The 26,102-nt window shown below is 36.9% G+C and overlaps 1 protein-coding gene across 3 annotated transcripts in view; it reads right to left on the reverse strand.

The window, feature by feature from the left end:
- CEP135 (centrosomal protein 135) overlaps positions 1-26,102 on the reverse strand; it is a 74,932-nt gene that overhangs the window by 9,739 nt on the left and 39,091 nt on the right. For 2 of the 3 annotated variants that reach the window (XM_068542207.1, XM_068542208.1), the window contains exons 14-22: positions 24,103-24,180; positions 17,303-17,454; positions 10,898-11,013; positions 10,669-10,823; positions 10,185-10,240; positions 7,866-8,034; positions 6,907-7,017; positions 6,436-6,621; positions 497-706 (exon numbers count right to left, since the gene is read on the reverse strand). In XM_068542207.1, the coding sequence (XP_068398308.1) occupies positions 497-706; positions 6,436-6,621; positions 6,907-7,017; positions 7,866-8,034; positions 10,185-10,240; positions 10,669-10,823; positions 10,898-11,013; positions 17,303-17,454; positions 24,103-24,180 (1,233 nt within the window). The remainder of the gene's footprint in view (positions 1-496; positions 707-6,435; positions 6,622-6,906; positions 7,018-7,865; positions 8,035-10,184; positions 10,241-10,668; positions 10,824-10,897; positions 11,014-17,302; positions 17,455-24,102; positions 24,181-26,102) is intronic. The other variant, XM_068542209.1, reaches the window with a different exon arrangement.

Here is a 26,102-nt window from a genome sequence, read left to right on the forward strand (position 1 = left end):
TTCAAAACAGCACCTAATTTTATCATCATGTTTGTCAAAGAAACCTCGACAAAGAATGTAGTAGTCAAATTAGAGTAGGGCTGAATAAAACAATACGCTACTGTGACTTCCTGGTGGCGCAGTGGTTACGAATCCGCCTGCCAACGTAGGGGACACGGGTCTGAGCCCTGGTCCGGGAAGATCCCACATGCCGTGGAGCAACTAAGCCCATGTGCCACGACTACTGAGCCTGTGCTCTAGAGCCTGTGAGCCACAACTACTGAAGCCCACGTGCCACAGTTACTGAAGCCTATGCGCCTAGAGCCCGTGCTCTGCAACAAGAGAAGCCACTGCAATGAGAAGCCCATGCACCACAACGAAGAGTAGCTCCTGCTCGCCCCAACTAGAGAAAGCCCGCGTGCAGCAATGAAGACCCAATACAGCCAAAAATAAGTAAATAAATAAATTTATATATAAAAAAAACAATATGCTACAATATTATCTTTTAAGTTCTTACCCTCTCAAATTCAAGGTTTTTGGAATTCAATTGCTGGGTCATAATATCTTTGCCTGAATCAAGCTTAATGCAAAGTTCTCTGAGAGATGACACATCATTTAATACTGCTGCTTTCTCATCTTCTTGGTGTCTCAGCTCTTCTTCTAATCTAGATATGGCTTTTGCCATCGATGAGATCTGAGATTCATAAGCATGATGTGCATTTATGTGCTGAAAATAAGAAAACAGGTACAAAGTTAAAGTAACCCAGTAATTTTAAAGGTTTGAATCTGTGTAGCTACAACGTCACTTTATAAAACTATAAAAGCCAATTTTTGCAATTTTAAAAATTTTGCAATTTTAAGATACTCTCAGGAAGTTGTCTGCTATTTAAAGATGGCCTATTTAATGCTTAAAAAAAATACTGTGTTTAATTATTAATCATGGTAACTAAGTACCTCATGTATATATTTGGAAGATGCAAAGATGAAAATTACTGCTTTAGGGTTGTGAACATGAGAGATCTTTGAAGTCATATTAAATTTTTCCTTTATAAACTCTTTGTTATAATAATGCTTTTTAAAGTAACATATATACTTATCACTCCTCAATTGCCTTTAAATTCTGCCTCAATTGCCTTTAAATTCTGAATTTCAAAAATGGAGTTTGCTTTAAAACTATATACCTCAATTGCCTTTAAATTCTGAATTTCAAAAATGGAGTTTGCTTTAAAACTATATACCTAAAGTCATATTTAAATTTAATTTAACCTAATAATAGTATACTACTTTATAAGATTTTAATAACTGAAATAACGAGCAAAATTTGAAATACTGATAAACACTTCTTTCCTAAAGTAATACACATTAAAAAAAAAAAGAATTAATTAATTAATTTATTTTTGGTTGCGTTGGGTCTTCATTGCTGCACGTGGGCTTTCTCTAGTTGCGGCGAGAGGGGGCTACTCTTTGTTGCGGTGCGCGGGCTTCTCATTGCAGTGGCTTCTCTTGTTGCGGAGCATGGGTTCTAGGCGTACGGGCTTCAGTAGTTGTGGCACACAGGCTTCAGTAGTTGTGCTTGCAGGCTCTGGAGCGCAGGCTCAGTAGTTGTGGTGCACGGGCTTTGTTGCTCCGTAGCATGTGGGATCTTCCTGGACCAGGGCTCAAACCCATGTCCCCTGCACTGGCAGGCAGATTCTTAACCACCGCGCCACCAGGGAAGCCCCGAGTAATGCACATTTAAAATTTTTCACAATTTAAAATGTGAGTGATAAATACAAACAGATATAAACTCTACTTCTAGAATTTAGGAAGAATTCCACATTTGAAAATTAAATTATTAAACAAGTTTTACTAAAATGAATCAACATTAAACATCTAATACACTGCCTTGAAGATTTAATAAATTTCAACAATTGTAGAAAAGTACTTGGATTTTCCAAATATTAATGAATTAATTAATCAAAATTCCCCCAAAGAAATATAAATATGTAAGTCAATTTTATATATCACATAAGAACATGAACAATGACAAAGAACAAAAGAACTAAAGAATAGTTTCTCCTGAGAACTATTTTGAAGGTTGAAAAACATTCCTTTAGTTATTATACTCTTAACAGAAAAACTTACAGAAATAGTGTATTCGTTTCCTACGACTGCTGTAACAAATTATTGCAAATTGCTGGGTGGCTTAAAACAACAGAAATTTATTCCCTCACAATTCTGGAGGTTACAAGTCTGAAATTTAGATGCTGGCAGAGTTGGCTTCTTCTGGAGGTTCTGAGGGAGAATCTGTTCCATGCCTCTCTCCAAACTTCTGGTGATTGCTGGCAATCCTTGGTGTTCCTTGCCTTGTAGACACATAACTCCAATCTCCGCCTTCATCTTCACTTGACATTCTCCTTGTGTCTTCTGTGTCCAGATTTCTCTTATCTCATAAGGATACCAAACATTGGGTTATGGCCTGCCCTAGTCCAGTGTGACCTCATCTTAAATTGATTACACCTGCAAAGGTCCTATTTTCAAAAAGGTCACATTCACAGGTTCTGGTGGTTAGCATTTCAATGTATTTCGGGGGGGCCATAATTCTATCAACTCTCTGGCTCCCCCAAATTCATGTCCTTCCCATGTGCAAAATATATTCATTCTATTCCAACATTCTAGCATCAACTCTAAGTCCAAAATCTTATCTAAATCAGAATGGGTAAGACTCTGGGTATGGTCCTTCCCGGGGCAAAATTACTCTCCTTCCAAGGACCTGTGATACTAGAAAACAAGTTACCTCCCTCTGAAATAAAATGGTGGAACAGGCATAAAATGGTCCTATTCTGAAAGGGAGAAAATAGAAGGAATAAAGGAGTTACTAGTCCAAAGTAAGCTTGCAGCCAAGTAGGGCAAATTCCATTAGATTTCAAGGCCTAAAAATAATTATCTGTGTCTTGATACTCTGTCCTCTGGACCTGCTAGGGCAGCCCCACCTTCTCAGCCCTCAGGTATAGCCCCATCTCTTGGCTCACAGTGGCAGTGGCACTGCCTTCTGGAATCAAGGAAGAAATAGCCCAGTCCCCTGGGCCCATGGTAGCGTAGCAGGTCCACCAGCTTTTGAGCTGCCCTTGGCAGCCCTGCTGATCTCTGAGCCACCTTCATTCTTCCCTTTTCTTGAAGGAGAACATATGTCCATAACTCTAGTGGCCTGTTTTCTGCTAGTAGGATCCAAGAAGTTTAGCCTTCTTTCCTTTTATCCTGTTTCTGTCTCTTTCAGCCCAAGCTGGCAGTGTTTCTGCTGAGGTGATTGGTTGGATCTATGAGTCACTCACCTACTCTCTTTGCCTAGCCACACTCTCGGCCCTGAACACGCTCTCGGCCTCCGGAACACGCTATCTGGATAGGCTAAGACTTTTCCAAATCATCAAGTCCTGGCTCTTTTTTTGCTTGGCAATTTCTTCTTCAATTTACCTCTTTCCTTCACATCTTACTATAAGCAGCCAGGAGAAACCAGGCTGCACCTTTCATACTCTGCTTGGAAATTTCCTCAGCTAAACATCCAAGTTCATAACTTATAAGTTCTACTTTCCTAAGAGTACACCATAATTCAGCCAAGTCCTCTGCCATTTTATAATAAGAATTACCTTTTCTCCAGTGTCCAATAACATGTTCCTCAATTCCATCTGAGACCTCACTAGAAGAAACATTCTTATTTCTGGACAAATTCCATTCATGACGATTTATGTATTTTGTAAATAATAGAAGTTTTCTCTACAGCTTTCCTCCTTTTTTCTGAGTTCTCACCAGAATTGCCTTTAATGTCCATCTTTCTACCTACAAACTTTTCAAGGTAATCTAGACTTTTCTATCAGGCACCTCAAAACTGTTCCAGCCTGTACCCATTACAAAACTCTTCCAGCCTGTACCCGTTACTCTTCCAGCCTGTATCCAATTCCAAAGACCCTTTTTAGGTTTGCTACAAAAGCATCCCACTTCCTGGTACCAAAATCTGTACTAGTTTCTTAACGCTGCCATAACAAATTACCATAAACTAGATAGCTTAGAATAACAGAAATGTATTACTCCCTCTCAGTTCTGGAGGCCACAAGTCTGAAATCCAGATGTCAGCAGGATCGGTTCCTTCTGGAGGTTCTGAGGGAGAACCAGTTCCACACCTCTCTCCCAGCTCAAGTGATTGCTGGCAATCCTTGGGGTTCCTTGCCTTGGTAGACACATCATTTCAATCTCTGCCTCTATCCTCATGTGGCATTCTCCCCTGTGTCTTCTGTGTCTGAATCTCCCTTATTTTACAAGGACACCAGTTATCAGATTAGGGTCCATCCTACCCAGTATCACCTCATTTTAACCTTTTAAAAAGTATTTATTTATTTATTTTTGGCTGCGTTGGGTCTTCGTTGCCGTGCGCGGGCTTTTCTCCAGTTGCGGCGAGCGGGGGCTACTCTTTGTTACGGCGCACAGGCTTCTCATTGCGGTGGCTTCTCTTGTTGCGGAGCATGGGCTCTAGGCGCACAGGTTTCAGTAGCTGTGGATCGCGGGCTCTAGAGTGCAGGCTCAGTAGTTGTGCGCACGGGCTTAGTTGCTCCACGGCATGTGGGATCGTCCCAGACCAGGGCTTGAACCCGTGTCCCCTGCACTGGCAGGCGGATTCTCAACCACTGCACCACCAGGGAAGCCCACCTCATTTTAACTTGATTAAATCTGCAAAGATGCTATTTCCAAATAAGGTCACATTCACAGGTACTGGGAGCTAGGACCTAAATATATTTTGGGGGGGAGGGGGTGCATAATTCTACGCACTACAGATAATCAATACTTTCTTCTAAAAAATAAAGACCGACTACAATACTATACCAACAAAACAAAACAAAAGTAGAACTAATAGCCAACTGTTCCTTATCAATCTAACTTATTTAGGGTCCCTATACTTTAACTAAACTCAAAATTTTATTAAGAGACTTTTATTAGACTGTCTTTATGACAAAAGCTTATTTAAATCCACATGCAAAAGAATGAAGTTGGAACCTTACCTTATATCATGTATAAAAATTAACTCAAAATGGATCAAAGACCTCAACATAAGAGCTAAAACTATAAAACGCATAGAAAAAACAGGGGAAAAGCTGCATTATGTTGGATTTAGCAACGATTTCTTAGATATGACACCAAAAATACAGGCAAGAAGAAAAAAATAGATAAATTGGACTTCATCAAAATTTAAAACTCCTGTGCATCGAAGGATAAAACTGAGTGACAAGGTAAGCCATGAGATGGGAGAAAATATTCACAAATCACATATCTAATAAGGGATTGAAATCCAGAATATACAAACAATTCCTACAACTCAACAACAACAGAAAACAACCTGATTAAAAACTAGGCAAAGGATTTGAATAGATATTTCTCCAAAGAAAATACACAAATGGCCAATAAACACACAAAATATGCTCAACATCACTAATCATTAAGAAAATACAAGTCAAAACCAAAATGAAATACCACTTCACTCCCATTGGGATGGCCATTATTAAAACAGAAAAACAAAACAAAAAACCCCAGAAAATAACAAGTGCTGGTGAAGATGTGGAGAAACTGGAACCCTAACATTGCAGGTGGGAATGTAAAATGGTGCAGCCCCTGCGAAAAACTGTATGGTAGTTATTCAAAAAATTAAACATAAAATTACAATATGATCCAGTAATTCCATGTCTGGGTATATCCTAAAGAACTGAAAATAAAGACTCGAATAGATATTGTACATCCATGTTCATAGCAGCATTATTTTCAATAGCCAGAGAAGGAAACAAACCAAATGTTCATTGACAGATGAATGTTTAGACTGTGGTATATGCATACAATGGGATATTATTCAGCCTTAAAAAGGAATGAAATTCTGACACATGCTACAACATGGGTGAACCTTGAGATTTAAGTGAACCTTAGGCCTAAGTAAAATAATTCAGTCACAAAAAGACAAATATTGTATGACTCCACTTATAAGAGGGACATGGAGTAGTCATATTCATAGAGAGAGAAAGTAGAATGGTGGTTGTCAGTGGCTGGGGGAGGGGAGAATGGGGAGTTAGTATTTAATGGGTACAGAGTTTTAACTGGGGAAGATGAAAAACTTCTGGAGAAGGATGGTGGTGATAGTTGCACAACAATATGCATGTACTAATTGCCACTGTATACTTAAAAATGGTTAAAATGGTAAATTTTATATTATGTATATGTATATTTGTATATTATGTATACAATATATTATGTATATTTTACTTACAATATAAAAGTAATGGGGCTCTCCTAAGCAAGTTACCAGAATTAATAACAGATTACCATTGAACTTGATTTTTACCAATGCTTAAACCTCACTTCAATAAAGTGCCTTTGAATGTTTTCTGTTTTACTAAATTCTGTCTGTGCGAGACCAATGAATATATTACCAATGAATATATTTACCTCCTGAATTTCTTTTTCTAGTAGCTCCACTCTTTCTCGAAGGTGTCTCCTCTCTGTGTCAATAGAAAGAAGTTCCAGTCGAACTGAGCTGCTTTCCCCCTCAGCTTGATGGGCTTTGACCTCCCAGTCTTCAGCACGGTCATGAAGCATCTGAAATCTATCTAACAAATCTTGATTTTCTCTTTCCTGGTTTAACCACAATCAAATTGTTTCTAAATTAGTCATCATTACTCACTGGAATACCCATGTCATAAACATATACACACATTGGGATTTTTGTTTTAATTTAGGAAGCATAAGATATCTGTGCAGACACTATACTAAGTAAGATCTGTAAGAAAATATACAAAGACAGTAGGCAAGATCTCCACTTTCATATGTTAATATCTAATAGAGGAGACAGAATACAGAAACATGAAAAAGTTAAAAAAAAAATCAGTCTTAAGTCCAACCTAAACAATGTTTTTTCACCTTAGCAGCCATTAAGCTCTCCCATCGTGACACTTCAGTTATGTAATTATGAACTCTACTCTTCATTTCTTCTTTTTCTTGCACTGCTGCTTCTAATTCCAATGAAATTTGCTATAAATCAGAAAATTGAAGACAAATCTAAAATCAATGTAGCACCTAATGAGTTCTATTCATGTTCAAATAGCTCTTTCTGAATTTGGGGAATAAGTGAGAGTAGGAAAAAAGGAAAACTGTTCCTGACTGTTATTTTCACACGTTTTTCTTGACTGATCTTGACTTTTTAACCAAATATTACCATATATCTCCCACAATATATGTGACCACATATCTGGTATTTAAACTAAGGGCTAGCTACGCTCAGCGGTTGACATTTAAAAAAATATATATCAGCAATATGCTCTATAATGAATAATTTTTTAAAATATTTAAAATAAGAAAATCATTGGTTTTCTTGGTGTAATCCTTTAATAAACCAGCACAAACAAAACCAATACCTTTTAGTATTTGCCATTCTAAACTATTCATTAATTAACTTACAGGCATATCTCTAAGCCACTGGAAGTAAGTATGAATAATTAAAATCTATCATGGGTCTTTAAAACACAGCAACTTTGCCCTGGGGGTGATGCTGAGGTCCTCACCCAGTAGGGTAACACCAATTTCTGCCATAGAGAACACCATGCTCCCAGCTTCAGGATTCCTTGCAACAAAGACCACAATGGTGAGGGGACTACAGTTGTACCCATTAGACACCCTGTAATATACCGCAGCATTCTAAACCACATTTTAAAATACCCTTATAAACACTATTCTCCTTAAAGAATTATTTCTTTTGTTGTTGATATTTATATAATTAAAATTTAGAAAGCATATTTAGAGCTTTAAAATTTAGCAAACAATGAATATATTGTATAACTGTATACTATAAAACTATCAAAGTTTATGCATTGTGCTCATACCTGGTTTTCTCTTGCCACTGTAGCCAGATCATCCTGTAATCTTCTGTTTTCCTTAAAAGACATTTCTTTAGATCTTCCTACTTCATCAAGTTCCTTGTGAGCTGCATCAAGTTGGCGCCGGAGGCTGCTTATCTCACGGTCCCGATTAATCAGTGTTTCCTTTAGGTGGCTGTTACATGGGTGGTTAGCAATAATAAAGAAAGCTTTTTGGAAAATTTAGTTCATTTACAAGAAAACTGTTGTACTCTGATTTAAGTATACTAGGAATGCAAGAAATTACAACTACTCAACCTATGGACTGGGAGAAAATATTTGTAAATGATGCAACCAACAAGGGTGTATACCAACAGCTCATACAACTCAATAACAAAAAAACAAACAACCCAAGCAAAAACTGGACAGAAGATCTAAATGGACATTTCTCCAAAGAAGAAATGCAGATGGCCAATAGGCACATGAAAAGATGCTCAACATGGCTAATTATTAGAGAAATGAAAATCAAAGCTACAATAAGATACCACCTCACACCAGTCAAAATGGCCAACATTAAAAAGTCTACAAATAATAAATGTTGGAAAGGGTGTGGAGAAAAGGGAACCCTCCTACACTGTTGGTGGGAATGTAAATTGATACAGCCACTATGGAGAACAGTATGGAGGTTCCTTAAAAAGCTAAAAAGAGAGTTACCATATGATCCAGCAAACCCACACCTGGGCCTATACCCAGACAAAACTATAATTTAAAAAGATACACACACCCCCTATGTTCATAGCAGCATTATTTACAATAGCCAAGACATGGAAGCAACCTAAATGTCCACTGACAGTGAAATCTATAAAGAAGATGTGGTACATATATACAATGGAAGACTACTCAGCCATTAAAAAGAATGAAATAAAGCCATTTGCAGCAACATGGAGGGACCTAGAGAATATCATACTAAACGAATAAGTCAGAAAGAGAAAGACAAATACCATATGGTACCACTTATATGTGGAATCTAAAATATGACACAAATGAACATATCGAAGAAACAGAAACAGACTCACAGACATAGACTGTGGTTGCCAATGGGGAGGGGGCTGGAGGAGGGAAGGATTGGGAGTTTGGGATTAGCAGATGCAAACTAGTATTACAGAATGGATAAACAACAAGTTCTGCTATATAACACAGGGAAGTATATTCAGTATCCTATAATAAACCATAATGGGAAACTTCCCTGGTGGTGCAGTGGTTAAGAATCTGCCTGCCAATGCAGGGGACACAGGTTCGATCCCTGGTCCGGGAAGATCCCACATGCCTCGGAACAACTATGCTCGTGCCCCACAACTACTGAGCCTGCGCTCTAGAGCCCGCGAGCCACAACTACTGAAGCCCGCATGCCCTAGAGCCCACGCACTGCAACTACTGAAGCCTGCGCACCTAGAGCCTGTGCTCTGCAACAACAGAAGCCACCACAATGAGAAGCCTGTGCACCGCAACGAAGAGTAGCTCCCGCTCACCGCAACTAGAGAAACCCCGCGCGCAGCAATGAAGACCCAATGCAGCCAAAAAAACCAAAAAAAAAACGTAATGGAAAAGAATATGATAAAGAATATATATATATAACTGAATCACTTTGCTGTATAGCAGAAATTAACACATTATAAATCAACCATACTGCAATAAAATTTAAAAAAAGAAATTACAACTACTTCATTAAGATACTGATTAGGTGAAGCAGATATTTTAGATCTCTACCAATCATTATGTGCAAATAAAGTCATAAAATAAACTTATTATTCTAAAAGTCAAGTAAAAACAGAAGACTTTCAAGTGTTAGGAGCAGAACATAAACGATTCAATTGGCACTTATTTAATGTTTAAGTCCCCACTATTATATAATATGTAAGGGTGTATAAAATAAATACAATTAGTGACTTTCGTCTTGAAGTAGAGAGACCAGACATAAAATGTAAAGTCTTGTAACAATGTTCAAAAAGGTTTAGATGTGGAATAAATTCAACACTGGCTACTAGGGTAATCTGAATTTTAATGATTAGGGCCTGCACAGGGTAATTACAGTAGAAATAAGGAGCAAGTAGGTATGTAAAAGAATAATTAATAAGACATAATTGTTTAGATGTGGATGACAGAGGAAGGGAGAAAGTTAAAGAGGATAACATTTCCATGCAGGAAACTGAGAAAATAACTGATACTGGTAAAAATAGGAAAACTGAAAAAGAAATTTTCCTATTGCCAGATTGCTATTCAAATAGATAAAGCTGTATTCACTGAAAATTTCTAAAAAAGCTGGATGCCGTTCCATTGATTACTTACTTCATAGAAGATTCATACTCTGAGACTGTTATCTTCATCTGAGAAATAGCTTTTTCCTATAGAAATTATAAAAATATGTAAGATTCTAAACCATTCATATAGAAATGTCTTCATTTGAATTGATACAATGTCACTTTTATATAGTTTAAATCCAATTATATAAATTATGTTACAAAAGAAACCTCCAAGTAAACATATTTCCATGTACCAATTATATTTCATATATTGGCATATTTCTACCCACTCTAAGAATGTGAATTGTTCCTTGAGTTTGCTATAATCATATATGATAAAACTCTATTCTAGAAATAGAACTTTTAAAGATTCAAATTATTGGTATAAAATGAAATTTAAACACATTAGAAGATACGGCCTTGGGTCTTAGGAACTTGTACACAGGCAGTAAGAACTGCATATCTAAAACAGAGAATAAAATAAGCTTTTCTGTTCAGATGCTGGATAACATTACTTAACAGTCACATACTTTATTAGCTAGGTTTTCATGCAAGTTTGCAATCTTTTCTGTCTTCTCATCTACAGTCTCCTGAAGAATGTCTTTTTCTTTATCAATAACACCAATGGTCTTTTTCATTACATGAGCCTCTTCATTCTGTGAAGTCATCTTGAAGTGTAGTTTACCTATAAATGAAAAAGAAATGTTTGTTAGACAAAGTAAATTAGGATTAGCAAAAACAAAATTTAAGAATACTTACCTATTTTTTCCTCCAGTATTTTAACTTGTGCTTGTGCTGATTCAAGTTCACTTCTTTTCATGGAAAGTTGGTGCTGAGAGTCCTCAAGTGACCGCTGTAGCTGCTCATTTACTAGCCTAAAGAGTCAGTGGACAAAAACAAATGGTATTCTTTACCTCTGGTAGAAATAATTTTTTTTTAATGAAAGATCTTAACAAATATTTTTCTTATTTTTAAAGTTTCTTTTATTCCTTATTTTAAAGCTCTTCCAGTATAATCAAGGGCATTATACTATATATATTATTCCTTTCTTCAAAACTGTTCCATCTTCCTCAAAATAATATGGTGTAAAAATCAAATTAATTGTATACATTTTTCTAGAGGCTTCCTAGTAGTTTTAAAGCTTTTCTCAGTTTCCTAATATCAACCCTCTTTCTCTTAAAATCTATTTCCAATAGTCAAGGCAAAGGAAAAGTCTTGTTTTTACAGAATGGCCTAGCACTTCAAGATCCTGACCATCCTGACCAGCAAGCTTTTAATTCTGCTTCACATTCTGACTTTTTTTGATAGGTAGTCAACTGGAGGTCATAGTAAACAGGGAAATAGGTATTTACTGTAGTGCAATGAGGATTTAAGACTAAAGACTGGTTTCAGGGAGCAAAAAAAAAGGACATACAGAAAAAATAAAGACAATTTCAGACGAATCCTTTACTGATCAGTAAGATTAATTTTTTTTCAGAAGTAACAAGAATTTGCTCTCATGTCATCTAGGGTCTTTGGAAGCTTTTAGTCCTGGCCTAGGAATTCTTAGCCTGGCCTTGCTGGAAAAACATGGCTCTCACGTTAGGCTATTTACTGGGGACTTCCACAGGTTCCTTTTAGGGTTTGTTTGAAGATGAGATAGTAGAAGATACTAAAGGTGGCTTAGCTTAGAATTGCCTAATAGGGAGGAGGTTGGATTCTGAAACCACTAGTAAGATGGGACATCTCCCACAGAAATGAAGAAGTTTTACATGCAACACTGAGATATTCTGAAACACAAAAGACATGACCCTGACTGCTCTAATAGCAAGTGAATGATGACCCAGAGGCAGGGAGGGAAGTCAAGGTGAGGCTGACCTCTTTAGAATTGCACAACCAAATAAAACCAAGTCAGAAAGATTCTTGGTTCAAGCAATTTTACTTCATAAAATCATCTGTGAGATCCAGGTGACTCACTGTATTCAAGCTGCTTGTAAAAGCTACAGCTATTACTCTGAGGGATATAACTACACGGAGTGGAGAAAAAAGAAAGCTAATATTCACTGTACTGATAATTTACAGACATTAGCTCATTTATTCCTAGGACAGTTCCATAATTAGAACCATTATCGCGATATTATAGAAACAAATAACTAATAACGTGTTCAAGATGGCAAAGCTATTAAGGCAAAGAAAACATGTAAATCCAGTTTAGTCTACCCTGATATCCATGTTTTTCTACTACATCACATTGACTACTACGAAGAGCACAGGACATCTTCTATGTGGAAGGGAAAATGTCTGCCAGTAAGCTATGAAGAATCCTTTCAAAAATGGAATGGCTCCCAGAGTTCCTAATGAAGGACACCCAGTAGCTGGCAGTGCTTGAAACCCTAGGTAGAAATGTAAAGATTTTTTTACATCTAAGTTCATTAGCAGGGTTAATTCCTAATGAAAGTAGGGTTGATAAATGAAGGCAGGATAACATCTTGATTGATTATACATATAAAGGAGGCCCTTACTGAGTCTTAAAAATAGCTTTGCCTTTTCATATTCTAGTGTAGACAGGCAAGGGAATAATAGAGATTCCACACAGACCTCGGTGGTAACTTTCTGACAGAAGGATTGCTGCTAAGATAAAGGTCTTCTTAACGAAAGAACTGAGGTATAAAGTTCATAGGAAAGAATAGTTGAGTGACTATCATATTATTTGTCATCATGGTGTTTGGAAAGGAAAATTTGAGAAACTGTTGAGCACTAAGTTGCTAGGATGAGCTAATTTCTTAGCTTCGAAAGTGCTATAAGCAAAAAGCAAAGGGAAGTGATGACTTCCCACCAGAGAGCGAAGCAATAAAACTTAGAATCAAAATTCTAGCTCTCTACTTACCAGCCATGCGGCTGGATAAGACCATCTCTCTGAGCCTCAAATTCCTCAGTTTTATTACAGTACATGGATGTATACATGTTTTCATCTTAGGGGGCAAAAGTAATTACTTCTCTTCATGATGGACTATATTTTAAACAAAGACAGCATCATAAAGGGTCCTTTATTCATAAGAAGTGTTCAAGTTGTAAAATGGAGCTGAAGCTCCATCTAAGAGGCGTAGGTTTGGAATTTTAATGGCCTCTTAGAAGAAAGAGAGATTGATATGGTATCCCTGTTTTTTAAAATTTATTTATTTATTTATTTATTTTTGGCTGCGTTGGGTCTTTGTTGCTGCCCATGGGCTTTCTCTAGTTGTGGAGAGCGGGCTACTCTTCGTTGCGGCGTGCAGGCTTCTCATTGCAGTGGCTTCTCTTGTTGCGGAGCATGGGCTTTAGGCACACGGGCTTCAGTAGTTGTGGCTCGTGGGCTCTAGAGCGCAGGCTCAGTAGTCGTGGCACACGGGCTTAGCTGCTCTGCGGCATGTGGGATCCTCCTGGACCAGGGTTCGAACCTGTGTCTCCTGCATTGGCAGGCGGATTCTTAACCACTGCGCCACCAGGGAAGCCCAGTATCGCTGTTTTTTTTTTTTTTTTTTTTGGTATCCCTGTTGTATTTCAGATGTCTCCAAGACTCTATGGTTATGACCCACCACTAACTGAGAAAGTATCATCTCTTGATAACTGAGAGAGGGGAAAAGGGATCAGGACTGGCTTTTCTTTCACATTTCTGCAAAAGGATGATGATTTATATCTGGTGGTCCTAGGTCCCTTGGCCCTTCTAAGTCCAGTCCCATGAGCTCAGCTGTCCTTACTTAGGGCCCTGGCTCCTCTTCTTGTCTTGGTAGAAAAAAATGTTAGGCATGCCCAGAAGATAATTCTTAGGCATCCTAAGGAATCTATGAGCCTTATCTAAAATGGTTCTCAATTCCCTTAACAAATAAATACTTCTCGAAGGAGACCAGTTATATTTGGTTTTCTGAATATACAAACACACTCTACTATAAAAGCTGATACTTATTGCCATAATAATAACTCTAACTAGAGCTTATGGGCTCTTTCCAGGAAAATCCGCTAATGCATTTATTTGATCCTGGATAAATACATAACCCTCTAGTTTTAAAGAAGGTACACAGAGTAACTAAAGACTAAGGTGAAATGAAAACAGTCTGACGGTATTTTCAGCTGCAGGAATCTAAATGTTTAGAGCCTCATAGCTAGCAGTGGTAAGGATTAAGGCTATTGTCCTCTGCTGCTGCACCAAGAGACTAGACCAAAGATCCTCTATTTGGACAATTAGAGACTGTGCTTGATATAGAAAAGACTGTTTGGTGGCACTGAAATTTAATGAAAAATGCCTAACTCAGGGAGGGAAAGAGAAAATGGGCCCACCAGGTGGATGAAAAGGAATATATGCTTTATCTATCTGAGTATCAGCCTCTTAAATGTCTTCATGTTAAGGGAAACAGAACTTGATGTGATTAAAGGGACAGCAAGATCTCTATTAAACATATCAAAAGTTGCATGAGGTTTGGACAAGGAGACTTTATTTCCATACAGTGCTTGGTATTATGTTTGTATTGGGTTCAGCTTTGGATGTGAACTTGACAGCTTGAACTCATGGTTCTAATGTTTACCAATGTATACTGATACGGAGAATGTGACTGACACACCTTCCTCAGAGACAAGTCTGATATTTGTCAGAGCAAAAAAAAGTTATGGAATCCTGCAATCCCCCCGTTATTACCTATCTCTGTTTACAGACAAACAAAGGTAAAGAGAAAATTCTCCACAACCCATTCCTATAACGAGGTAAAAAGAAAATTCTCCACAACCCATTCCTATAACACAGTGACTGGATTATTCCTAGGTGAGGGAAGTAGCAGACTGGGTAAGAGAAAACGGTACTAGTATAGCAGAGAAAACGCCAAAGGAGCCGCACGGTAGGGGATCCAAGGGAGGGCACTGAAAGCTCTGTCTTGTAAGACTGGAAAGGGCATCCTATGAGGGAAGGAAAGGGGAGTTATAGCTATAGTTTGAAGGAAAAAGCAAAATGGACTAAATGCAGCTCCATTCATCTGGACACAAAATGGAAAAGGGTAGACTAGTAATTCTGGGTGATAGAAATATACCATGGTATTTGTACTTTGGAGTTGAACATAGACATGAACCAGAGGGGGAGAGGCCATTCCATTCAGGTAGCTCTCCTTCATAGGATGTATGTAGTGCCTTGCAAGGAAAAAAAAAAACCAAAACGGAAAAAGAAGCTTCTACCTTAGTTCTTCCTAAACAGTATTCCTTAATTAAACAGACAAACAGCCAGCTCTTGGTCTTATTACATAGTTTGTTTTGATTTTGTGTAACAAATGTTTCCTAAATCTGGCCACTGTTCTCCAAGTTCATTGTCACTGTTTCACTCCAGACACATTGTCTCCATTGTCTGCCATCAGTCTCTTAAGACTCCAAATTCACCTTCCCTATTTTTGTGAGAGTTCACTTCCTAAGAGGAATGGTAGGAAGTCACCCCCTTGGTTAAAAATCTGTTTGTTCTCCATGTTTGTAAGATAAATCCAGACACTCTTGGTTATCATACCAAGTTCTTTATTACCTGACTTCAACCTGTAGATACACCCTACTTGGGCCATACTGACTTTTTTTTACCATTTTTCAGACACATCACCTTTTAGACTCTGTATATAAATATTCTGATTTTACATTTCTTTGAAAGAAGAACGAGAAGAACAATGACATAGGTAGCAAAAAACTCTGTAATTTCCAGCAATTCTACACTAAGGAGTACAAACAATCTGAAGTACAGGCATACCTTGGAGATATTGTGGGTTTGGTTCCAGACCACCAAAGAAAATATGGCAATAAAGTGAATCATGTGGATTTTTTGGTTTCCCAGGGCATATAAAATTATGTTTAATACTCACAAACATAAAAAACAAACTTATGGTTAACAAAGGGGAAGGGGGAAGGGGTAAATTAGGAGTTTGGGATTAGCAGATACAAACTACTATATATAAAATAAACAACAAGGTCTTACTGTATAGCACAGAGAACTATAATCAATATCTTGTTATAAATCATAACGGAAAGAATATGAAAAAGTATATATGTGTGTATATGTATAAATATATATATATATGCACATATGTATAAGTGAACCACTTTGCTGTACACCAGAAACACAGCATTGTAAACAACTATACTTCAATAAAAAAAATTAAATTAAAAATTCAAAGCCATTAAAAAAATAAGTAAGTAAAAATAAAAGTTATGTCTGTACTATACTATAGTCTATTAGGTGTGCAATAGCATTATGTCTGAAAAAAACGATGCACATACCTTAAATTAAAAAACCTTATTTCTAAAAAATACGAACCATCGGGGCTTCCCTGGTGGCGCAGTGGTTGAGAATCTGCCTGCCAATGCAGGGGACACGGGTTCGAGCCCTGGTCTGGGAAGATCCCACATGCTGCAGAGCAACTGGGCCCATGAGCCACAACTACTGAGCCTGAGCGTCCGGAGCCTGTGCTCCGCAACAAGAGAGGCCGCGATAGTGAGAGGCCCGCGCGCCACGATGAAAAGTGGCCCCCACTTGCCGCAACTGGAGAAAGCCCTCGCACAGAAACGAAGACCCAACGCAGTCAAAAATAAAAATAATAAAAAAAAAAAAAAAAAAAATACTAACCATCATCTGAGCCTTCAGTGAGTTGTAGTAATAGACAAAGCTCACTGATCACAGATCATAACAAATATAATAATTATGAAAAAGTTTGAAATATTGCAAGAATTACCAAAATGTGACACAGAAACATGAAGTGAGCAAATGCTGTTGGAAATACGGCACCAATAAACTTGCTTGATGCAGGATTGCCAAAAACCTTCAATTTGTAAAAAACACGACATCTGCAAAGCACAATAAACTGAAGCACAATAAAACAAAGTACGCCTGTATCTGTTAGGGAGATTTTAGAAGGAGGTAGGTACAAAAATTTGCCTGCAATCATATCCAGCTATGAAAGTCTTTAAAAGTACAGATACTCAAAACTTACCCAGATTCACTCAGTGAACAGGAAACTCCAGAGATCAGTCCCTAAATCCATACTTTACAAAAGCTCCCCAAGTGATTCTGCTGCAAACCCAACTTTGAGAACTACTGCTTTTCAAAGGCCTAGTCCAAAATGCCACCATTATGAACCTTATATAGCAACAAGCTTGTTCCCGGAAGAGAAATGAAACTTTCAGTAAACTTACCTAAGTGAGTTCATCTCTGTTTTCTGATGAGATGAGTCACCAGCCACATGGCTAAGTTTTTGAGTTTGGAGTTTTACTTTTTTCTCTAAAGCCTCTATTGTTTCTTTCATTTTTAACATTTTAGACTTTAATTCACATTTTTCATTTTCAAGCTATAATTAAAGTTTAAAAATTAATAGGTATGTGTCTCAGTTTCTTTTCCTTAAGCACTCTTTCATAATATTTCTGGAAGAAAACTAAGGAAATAAATTAGATTTATTTAAAAATACTTTAAAAGCCATGTGTACACTTTAGGTTCTAGATGTCAGAATAGGCAAACACATTTTTCTCTCTCTCCTCTTCAATATCATTGAAATCAAAGAAAAGATACCAAAAAAGAAAGGCAAGAAAGGAAGAAAAGAATGTATCCATAACAGCAATGAGGGGAAACCACTAGCAGACCAAAATTTTGAGAAATTTCTAAAAAGAAAAGTAGCTAGGACTGAACTGAAGAAAAATCAGAGCAGAAAATACCGTAACCCAAACACAAAATGGACAAGATTTATATGAGGAACCTGTAAGATTTTCCTGAAGAGCATAAAACACAACCTGACTTAATGTGAAGACACACCATGTTTCTGAATGGGAACACAATATTGGAAATGGATTAAAATTTCCTGAAATAATTGTAAATTCAATAAAATTTCAGTAAGAATCCTGACACAACCTTTTTAAAATTAGATGGGTGACTCAGATTTCATTCTAAAATTTATTTAGGAAAAAAGAAAGTTAAGAAAAAACAGTAAGAATGGGGGGCAGGAGGAAGACTGCAGCTAGACTTGCTTTATGAGATATCAAAATAAATGAAAAAGCTACTATAATTAAGATAGTATGGATTTCACATATGGACAAGCAGATACATCACAAATGTAAGTTTAGGAAAGGCAGCATTTTAAGAAAGTGGGAAAAGAATAGACTCTTTAAAAATAGAGCTGGGATAGCCACTCACTGGAGACAAAAAATTAGCTAGATTCTATTTTATTTTACGTACAAAAATAAATTCTAGATGCAATAATGATCTATATACAAAATTCAAAACCAAGAAACATTAGTGATAAATTTAAGTCTTCCAGTTGAAACTGTAGACTGACCACACACATTTTTAACATCCCTTCTTCTGGAAACAGTGCTAAAATGACAGTAAAGAAATAAGAAGGTTATATACTCATAATACAGAGAGAACAAGAGAGAAAACAAGGGTGAACACGTGACTTCAAAAACTTGTGGAAGACAAAGAGCAGAGAGTGGTTCAGAGTGGAAGAAAGATATATACAATCTAAAGCAGGGTCTGAACCTAGGAACTAATGACCTTTGAGGCCAGGTAATTCTTTGTTGTGAGGGCCGTCCTGTGCACTGTAGGACGTTTAGCAGCATCCCTGCCCTCTGCTTACCAGATACAAGAAGTACTTTTTCCCCTAATTGTGACAGACAAAAATTCTCCAGATATTGCCAAATATCTCTTAGGAGGCAGAACTGACCCCAGTAGAGAATCACTGACCTAAAATGGCCACAGTAGGGAATACCAATGAGCGCAGCCAGTTGACTTACCCTGAAGAAGCTCAACACGTGGAGGCATGAAGCTGTGGGGTGGGGTCACGGGGAGAACTGAACAAGGAGATTGGCTGAAAGTCTATATACTGGGACACTCATACCCCAGTTATCTCTTTCTAGAAAGTTTTCTTGGAAATCAAATATATTAAAAAAATCAATAGAAGGGCTAAAAGACAAAGTTGAGGCAATCTCCCAGAAAGCAGAACAAAAAGTCAAAGAGAAAATAAAGGAGAAAAGATAAGAACATTAGATCTCTTTAGGAAGTCTAAAACCAACAAATAAAGCTCCAGAGAGAGAAAACAGAAGAGTAGAGTAAATTACCAAAGAAATTGAAAACATAAGATAAAGAGAAAACCCCAAATCCTTTCAGAAATAAAAACATGTCATGTACAGAGGACTCAGAAAAGAATAGCATCAGACATCTCAAAGAAAGTTGAAAGACCAATGGAGAACAGTATTCAAAATTTTTAGTGAAAATAATTTTCCAATGTAGACTGCCATATGCCTAAGCCAAATCATAAATTATGAAAGTTGAATAAAGACATTTTCAGACAAGCAGAGTACCAAAAAAATTTCCTCCCATGTATTCTTTTTCAGGAAACTGCTGGAGAAGATGCTATACCATAATGAAGGAACAACCCAAGAAAAGAAGAAAACATGAGGTTCAACACAGGAGAGGGGGACAGGGAAAGTCTTATGAGGACAGCTATGGAGAGACATAGTCCATAATGAAGCAAGATAGAAAGCTCAAGAAGGGAGGTATTCGGGGGAAAAAGACCAGAACTGGTAAGTTTGAAAACTCAAAAAATATTGAAAGGCATGTGGCAGAGATGGAGTTCTTGATAAAAATTAGCAATGAAAAACAGAAAAGTAACAAAAAACAAAATGAAACAAAACAAAACAAAAGCAATTATTAACTCCAGGAAAATGGTCTACAAGAAAAAAGGTAAGAGTAGTACTGTCCCACTTGGCTGAGCCGTAAACCACGAGAAGTCTTGGTAATATAAACAATAACTACTTAAGTGAGCAAAGTATGTAATTAAACTATGTAATGGGGGAAGAAAAGGGGAGTGCTAATCCATCATCTACCATCACGGAGACTCACTAAATAACCTTAAATCAATAAAGACTAAATAGCACAAGCACATTATTTAGAAACAGGGAGGTAAACACCAGGAAAGAGAGCTGTGGATGGTAATTTGTGGGATACGGAGGTGGGAAAGGAAAAATTTTTTTGCACTAAAAATCTTCCAGAATTCTTGTTCAAACAAGAGTACATGTGTGGTATAAAGATTAAAAACAGGAACATTTGTGTACCCATCACCTGGCTTAAAAAATATTACCTGAACCTTTGAAACTACTATGAGCAGTCTCCAGTGAAATCCCCTAACTCCTGCCCACAGTATCCACTATCCTGAGTCTTCTGTTTCTCATTTCTTGCTTTTCCTTAGCACACCACATTTGTATGAATCTCCAAACAATTTACAGTTTAGGTTACCATGTTGTTGAACATTACATAAGCAGAATCATACTGCATGTTTTCTTCAACATCGTATTTGCAAGATTCATGCATGCTGATGTTTGTAGCTATTATTCATTCATTTTTGTTGCTCTGTAACACGCCATTGTATGACTTAACCACTGTTTATTTTCCTCACAACTGACATCCAGATTGTTTTCTTTTTTCTGTCAGAGAGTAAACATTTTAGGTTTTGTGAGCCATATGGTCCTTTGCCACTACTCTACTGTAACAAAGAAACAGCCATAAGCAATGTATTAACAAATAAGCATGGCTGTGTTCCAATAAAAACTTTATTACAAAAACAGACAGGAGACCAGATTTGGTCTAGGGGCCATAGTTTATTGATTTTGATCCAGGGTTCATATCTAGAAATGGATTTGCTGGCTAATAGAGTATGCCTTTGCCAACCTAGAACAATGCCAAATTATTCTCCAAAGAGGTACCACCAGTTTGCACTCCCAGAAGCTTCACAAACTCACTAATAATACTAGCTATAACTTGTTAATTTCTGATGCCCTGATGGATGTGAAATGATTTTGCTGTGGTTGTAATTGGTATTTCCCCTATTACTGAGGTAGAACATCTTTTATATTTATTAACCATTTATAATTTCTTCTGCCATGAAGTGTCAATTCACATCTTCTGTTGAGTTTTTTTTAGGTTAAATGTATGGTAAGTTGTTCTCTCTGCATTAGCGGCTTGTCTTTTCAATTTATGGCTATTTGATAAACAAAGATGTTCTTGTCAATGTGGTCCTATTTATCCATGTTTTCTTTAAAGGAATAAACTTATTTGTGTCTTGTTTAGGAGCAAACACTGGCACCAGACACCTGCTAGCTGTGTGATCTTGGGCAAGCTTCCCCTCTGTTTCCTTATCTGTGAAATAAGGATAATATTAGCATTTACTTCTTATGGTTGTTGTGAGAATTAAAATTATATACATGAATATACATAAAATGTTGAGAAAGGTACCTGACACACAGTAAATGCTATATAAATGATTGCTATTATTATTATTTTGCCAAGGTAAAAAAGATTTTTCTCTTGAATTTTCTTCTAAAATTTGTAGCTATTTCTTGAACATTCAAGGCTGCAAGTAACCTTGAACTGATTTTTGGGTCTGGTATATTTTAGGTAGGATCCAATTCCTCTTTTATTTTATTTTTTATTTAAAAAAAATCTATCTATCTATCTATCTATCTATCCATCCATCCATCCATCCATCTATCTAGACTGCGCCGGGTCTTAGTTGCAGCACGTGAGATCTTCGTTGCGACATGTGGGATCTTTTAGTTGCGGCATGCGGACTCTTAGTTACGGCATGCATGTGTGATCCAGTTCCCTGACCAGGGATCGAACCTGGGCCCTCTTCATTGGGAGTGCAGAGTCTTACCCACTGGACCACTAGGGAAGTCCGCATTCCTTTTTTATATACATATATATGAACAGTCAATTGTCCCAGAAACAATAAATTACTGAATAATCCTCTCTTACCCCATTCATCTGAGTCCTCTAAATATCAAATTTCCATAATTTGTGGGTTTGCTCTCTACTGGGTTTTATCACTCTCTTAATCCCTGAGCACTACCACCCTATCTTAATTAATGACTCTAAAGCCTTCATATCTAGTAAGACAAGTTCCACACTACGTTCTTCTTTAAAATTTCTTTGTGATTCTTGGCTCTTTGCTTCCACGTAAATTTTAAAATCTATTGCTAGTGTTCACTCTCACACACATCCACCCACCCACCCATCTTCTTGGGATTTCAGCTGAAACTACATCAACTCTACAGATGAATTTGGGGAGAATGTACATTTTTTTATAAACATAATATCTGTCACCTTTTTAATAAATTGGATACATCTCTCCACTTATTTAGGTCTTCCTTAATGTCTTTCAGTAAGGATGCAAAATGTTTTCTATTAAGATCATGCAAAATTATGCACAGGTATCTTGTATTATTTATTGCTATAAAAATGGTATGGATTTTCTTTTTAACTATCTTGCTTGGGATTTGTCATGCTACTGGAATTCACTGTACATCCTGAATCAGAGGATTCCTGTGTTTTCTATCATACCTAGAGAAGTATCAGTTATTATGTCTTCAAATACAGCCTCTCCCGTATTTTATTATATTCTCCTAGAATTTTGACTAAATAAATGTAGGACTTTCTCACTTTATTCTCTAAGGCTTTAACTTATTTTATATTTTCTATCTCCTAGTCTCTTTCCAATGACTTCTAATACTTCAGATATATTTTCCAGTTCATTAATTCTTGCTTTCAGATTCTGGGCAGGCTAGAGTGACACGGACCCTTCTACCCGAAATAACTAAAAATTTGGGCAAAGTATATGGAACAATGGTTTTCAAGACACTGGGCATTAGGCAATGATGCATAGTGACCCCTGAGAGATGAAACAAGTGAGATGAGCCTTATAATTGTTCCAGTTTATTGCCTGAAGAATTTCCAGGCTGTGGCACAGGGAAAGAAACCAGCTGGACCTGGTGATTCCCCTAAGTTCAGAATACAGGACTGAGAGTCAAGGGAGGCCAAAGCAGTTAGAATTCGCAGGGCGGATACTGCAGGAGAACTGCACAGAGTAAGAGCACCAGAGATCTATAAAGGGTGCCCCTTGAATCTTCAGCAGAGTAGAGCTCAGCTCACAGAGAGCTACCCAAGGCCAGGGAAAGAACCATCAAAGAATTAGAGGGAACAGTACTGAGGGCTCATACAGGGCCAGGAATAGCTTCTTTTCCCATCAGTCATTTGAAAACCTCATAATTCATGAGGCAACAGGTAGTGAGCGTACTCAAAAAGATTTGGTTTCAGTAGTAAAACAAAATTAGTCTGAAACTAAATGCTATTCTAGTCCCACCTAATTAAGCTTAAAAGCAAAACCAAAAAGTAACAAGCTACTTCCATCTGACTTAAGTGTATCCCAGAACGAACTTCAAGAGTGTTTCTAGGAATACAAGCTCTCCAGCAACCAAGAAAATAAAATTCACAATGTCTGACATCCAATCTAAAGTTACCAGGCATGCAAAGAAAACAGGAAAATACAACCTATGAGGAAGAGGAAAAAAAATCAACTGGCCCAAAGCTGATAGAAACAGATGATAGAATTAGTAGACAAATAAAAACAGTGAAGACAGGGAAAAGGAAACTAGTCAAAACAAAACACAGAAAGATAAAAAGACTATCAGGACACATACCAATTTGTTAAAAGCCCTATCTCTAGTGAGAGCAATAAGGAATGAAAATGATTTTCACTTTTTACTCTAAGTCTGTATTACATGATATTTTAAACAAGAGCAAAACAACAATAATCATAGCTAACACTTACTGAGTGCTTACGATATGCCAGTAACTATACTAAGTTCTTGATATGTATTAACTCATTTAATTTTCACAAAAACTCTAAGAAGTAAGTATTAGCACCATTTCTATCTTACAAATAAAGAAATTAAGGGATGAAAAGTTTAAGAAACTTGCCTACAGGTAATAGGTGACAAAGATGGATTTGAATCCAAGTAGTCAATCTTCAGAGTACATACTCCTAGTCACTGTTATACAGTTTCTCTAACATATTATTTTGTAATTTTAAAAACATATAGCACATTAAAACTATAATTAAAATAGTCATTCATACAACAAAATATACCCCAAATTCAGTTTGATAAATTACCTGGTGATTAACACATGTCAAATGTTCAACAGTTTTCTCTAATTCTGATTTTTCAAAAATACTCATTTCATGGAGATGCTGTAAGAGAATTTTATAGAAGATGTTCATTCACATCAGATAATAAAACAAAATTACCAGAGTAAGCAATGCGAGTCTACAGTACTATTTTATCTGTCTTTTTATAACAGAAATGTTTTAGAAAGAAAATCATTAGAAATTTTACAAAAACAATGCTTTTGGTTGAAAACAAAAACACAAGAGGTTCTCATCTTTTATGCTTTACCTCCATGTATGACTATAACAGAAGACACAGATTGGTATGGGTTCATTTATAAAGATTTATACAGATCAATCCATTAGCACAACTATAAAGGGAAAAACCCAGCAGGTTAAGTAAGCTCAGGAGAATGTCCTCATTAGAGGAGATGTAAGAGGAACAGAGTATAAAGGAAGAACAGATGGGATCAGAAAGACACAAAAAGCAGACTACTACAGGGCCATGCAAGAGATCAGAGTTTCAACAATGAGCTGGTCAACAGTGTAAACACGAGTGTTGTTATTTTTGGTTATATCACCTTATCCAACTTTTGCTGATGCTAAGTCTAGGACAAGTGATACGTTGGTGTTCTGTGAGAATTTTTCGTGCAAATTCTTACTTCCATCCATGTTATTCATTAAAAATAAGTAAAGACATCTGATGTTTGGATTATATATTTCACTGAAAAGGTCACTGTGCTGTATGCATTTTTTTGTTTATTAAATCATTCAACCGGTATTGAGTACATACTATATACCCAGCACCAAGTAAGGTATTAGGAATACAGTAAAATGGATAAAGTCTCTGATGTCATAGACATTATAGTCTATTAAAGACAAACCTTAAACAAGATATTAAAATAAAATTATGAATATTCTGCTAGGAAAAGGAACTTTATGGCGACATATTGAAAGGGAGTCTAGGATCTAGGGTTCATTTCCTTTGTGAGGAAATGATGTTTAACTTGGCTATAAAGGATGAACAGGAATTAGCCAGGTGAGGGGACTGGAAGGGGTGAAGGATCTTCTCCTTAGAAAGGTGGGGGCAAGAAAAAGTCCATTAAGCCTGGTGTTGAGAAACTGAGGGGTGAGGAATGAGGGGGATGAGTTTGGGGAAAAGAAGCTAGACCTTGAAGTAGGCAAGGGTCAATCATCGAAGTCCCTGAAAACAGTTAATGGATTTTAAATAGGAAGTGATGTGATCGGATTTATATCTTTGAAAGATGACTCTGACTTCAGTGTGAAATACAGATTTGAGAGGCTGCTAATACACTAGTGCAGTTGAGAGAGAATAATGGCCAGAATAGGATGGTAGCAGGGGAACAGAAACAAGTAGGCTGACTGAAGAGAAACCAATGTGAGCTGAGGAGCCAGATTCTTTGTGACTCCATTAGCAGGTGATCTTGGACAAATTATTATTACTGTTTTTTTTTATTAAGGTATAGTTGATTCACAATATTATATGTCTTAGGTGTACAACATAGTGATTCACAATTTTTAAAGATTATACTTCATTTATAGTTTTTGTAAAATATTGGCTATATCCCCTGTGCTGTACTGTACAATATATCCTTGTAGCTTATTTATTTTATACATAGTCGTTTGTACCTCTTAATCTCCTACCCCATTTTGCTCCTCTCCCCTTCCCTCTCCCCAGTGGTAACCACTAGTTTATTCTCTATATCTGTGAGTCTGATTCTTTTTTGTTATATTCACTAGTTTGTTTTATTTAGATTCTATATATAAGTGATAACATACAGTATTTGTCTTCCTCTGACTTACCTAAGCATAATACCCTCCAAGTCCACCCATGTTGTTGCAAATGCCAAAATTTAATTCTTTTTTATGGCTGAGTGGGTACTCCAGTGTGTGTGTGTGTATGTATGTATGTATGTATGTGTGTATATATATATATATATATATACCACATCTTCTTTATCCGTTCATTTGTTGATGGACACTTA

This window comes from Eschrichtius robustus, chromosome 4, assembly GCF_028021215.1.
Source record: "Eschrichtius robustus isolate mEscRob2 chromosome 4, mEscRob2.pri, whole genome shotgun sequence".
Lineage (NCBI taxonomy): Eukaryota > Metazoa > Chordata > Mammalia > Artiodactyla > Eschrichtiidae > Eschrichtius > Eschrichtius robustus.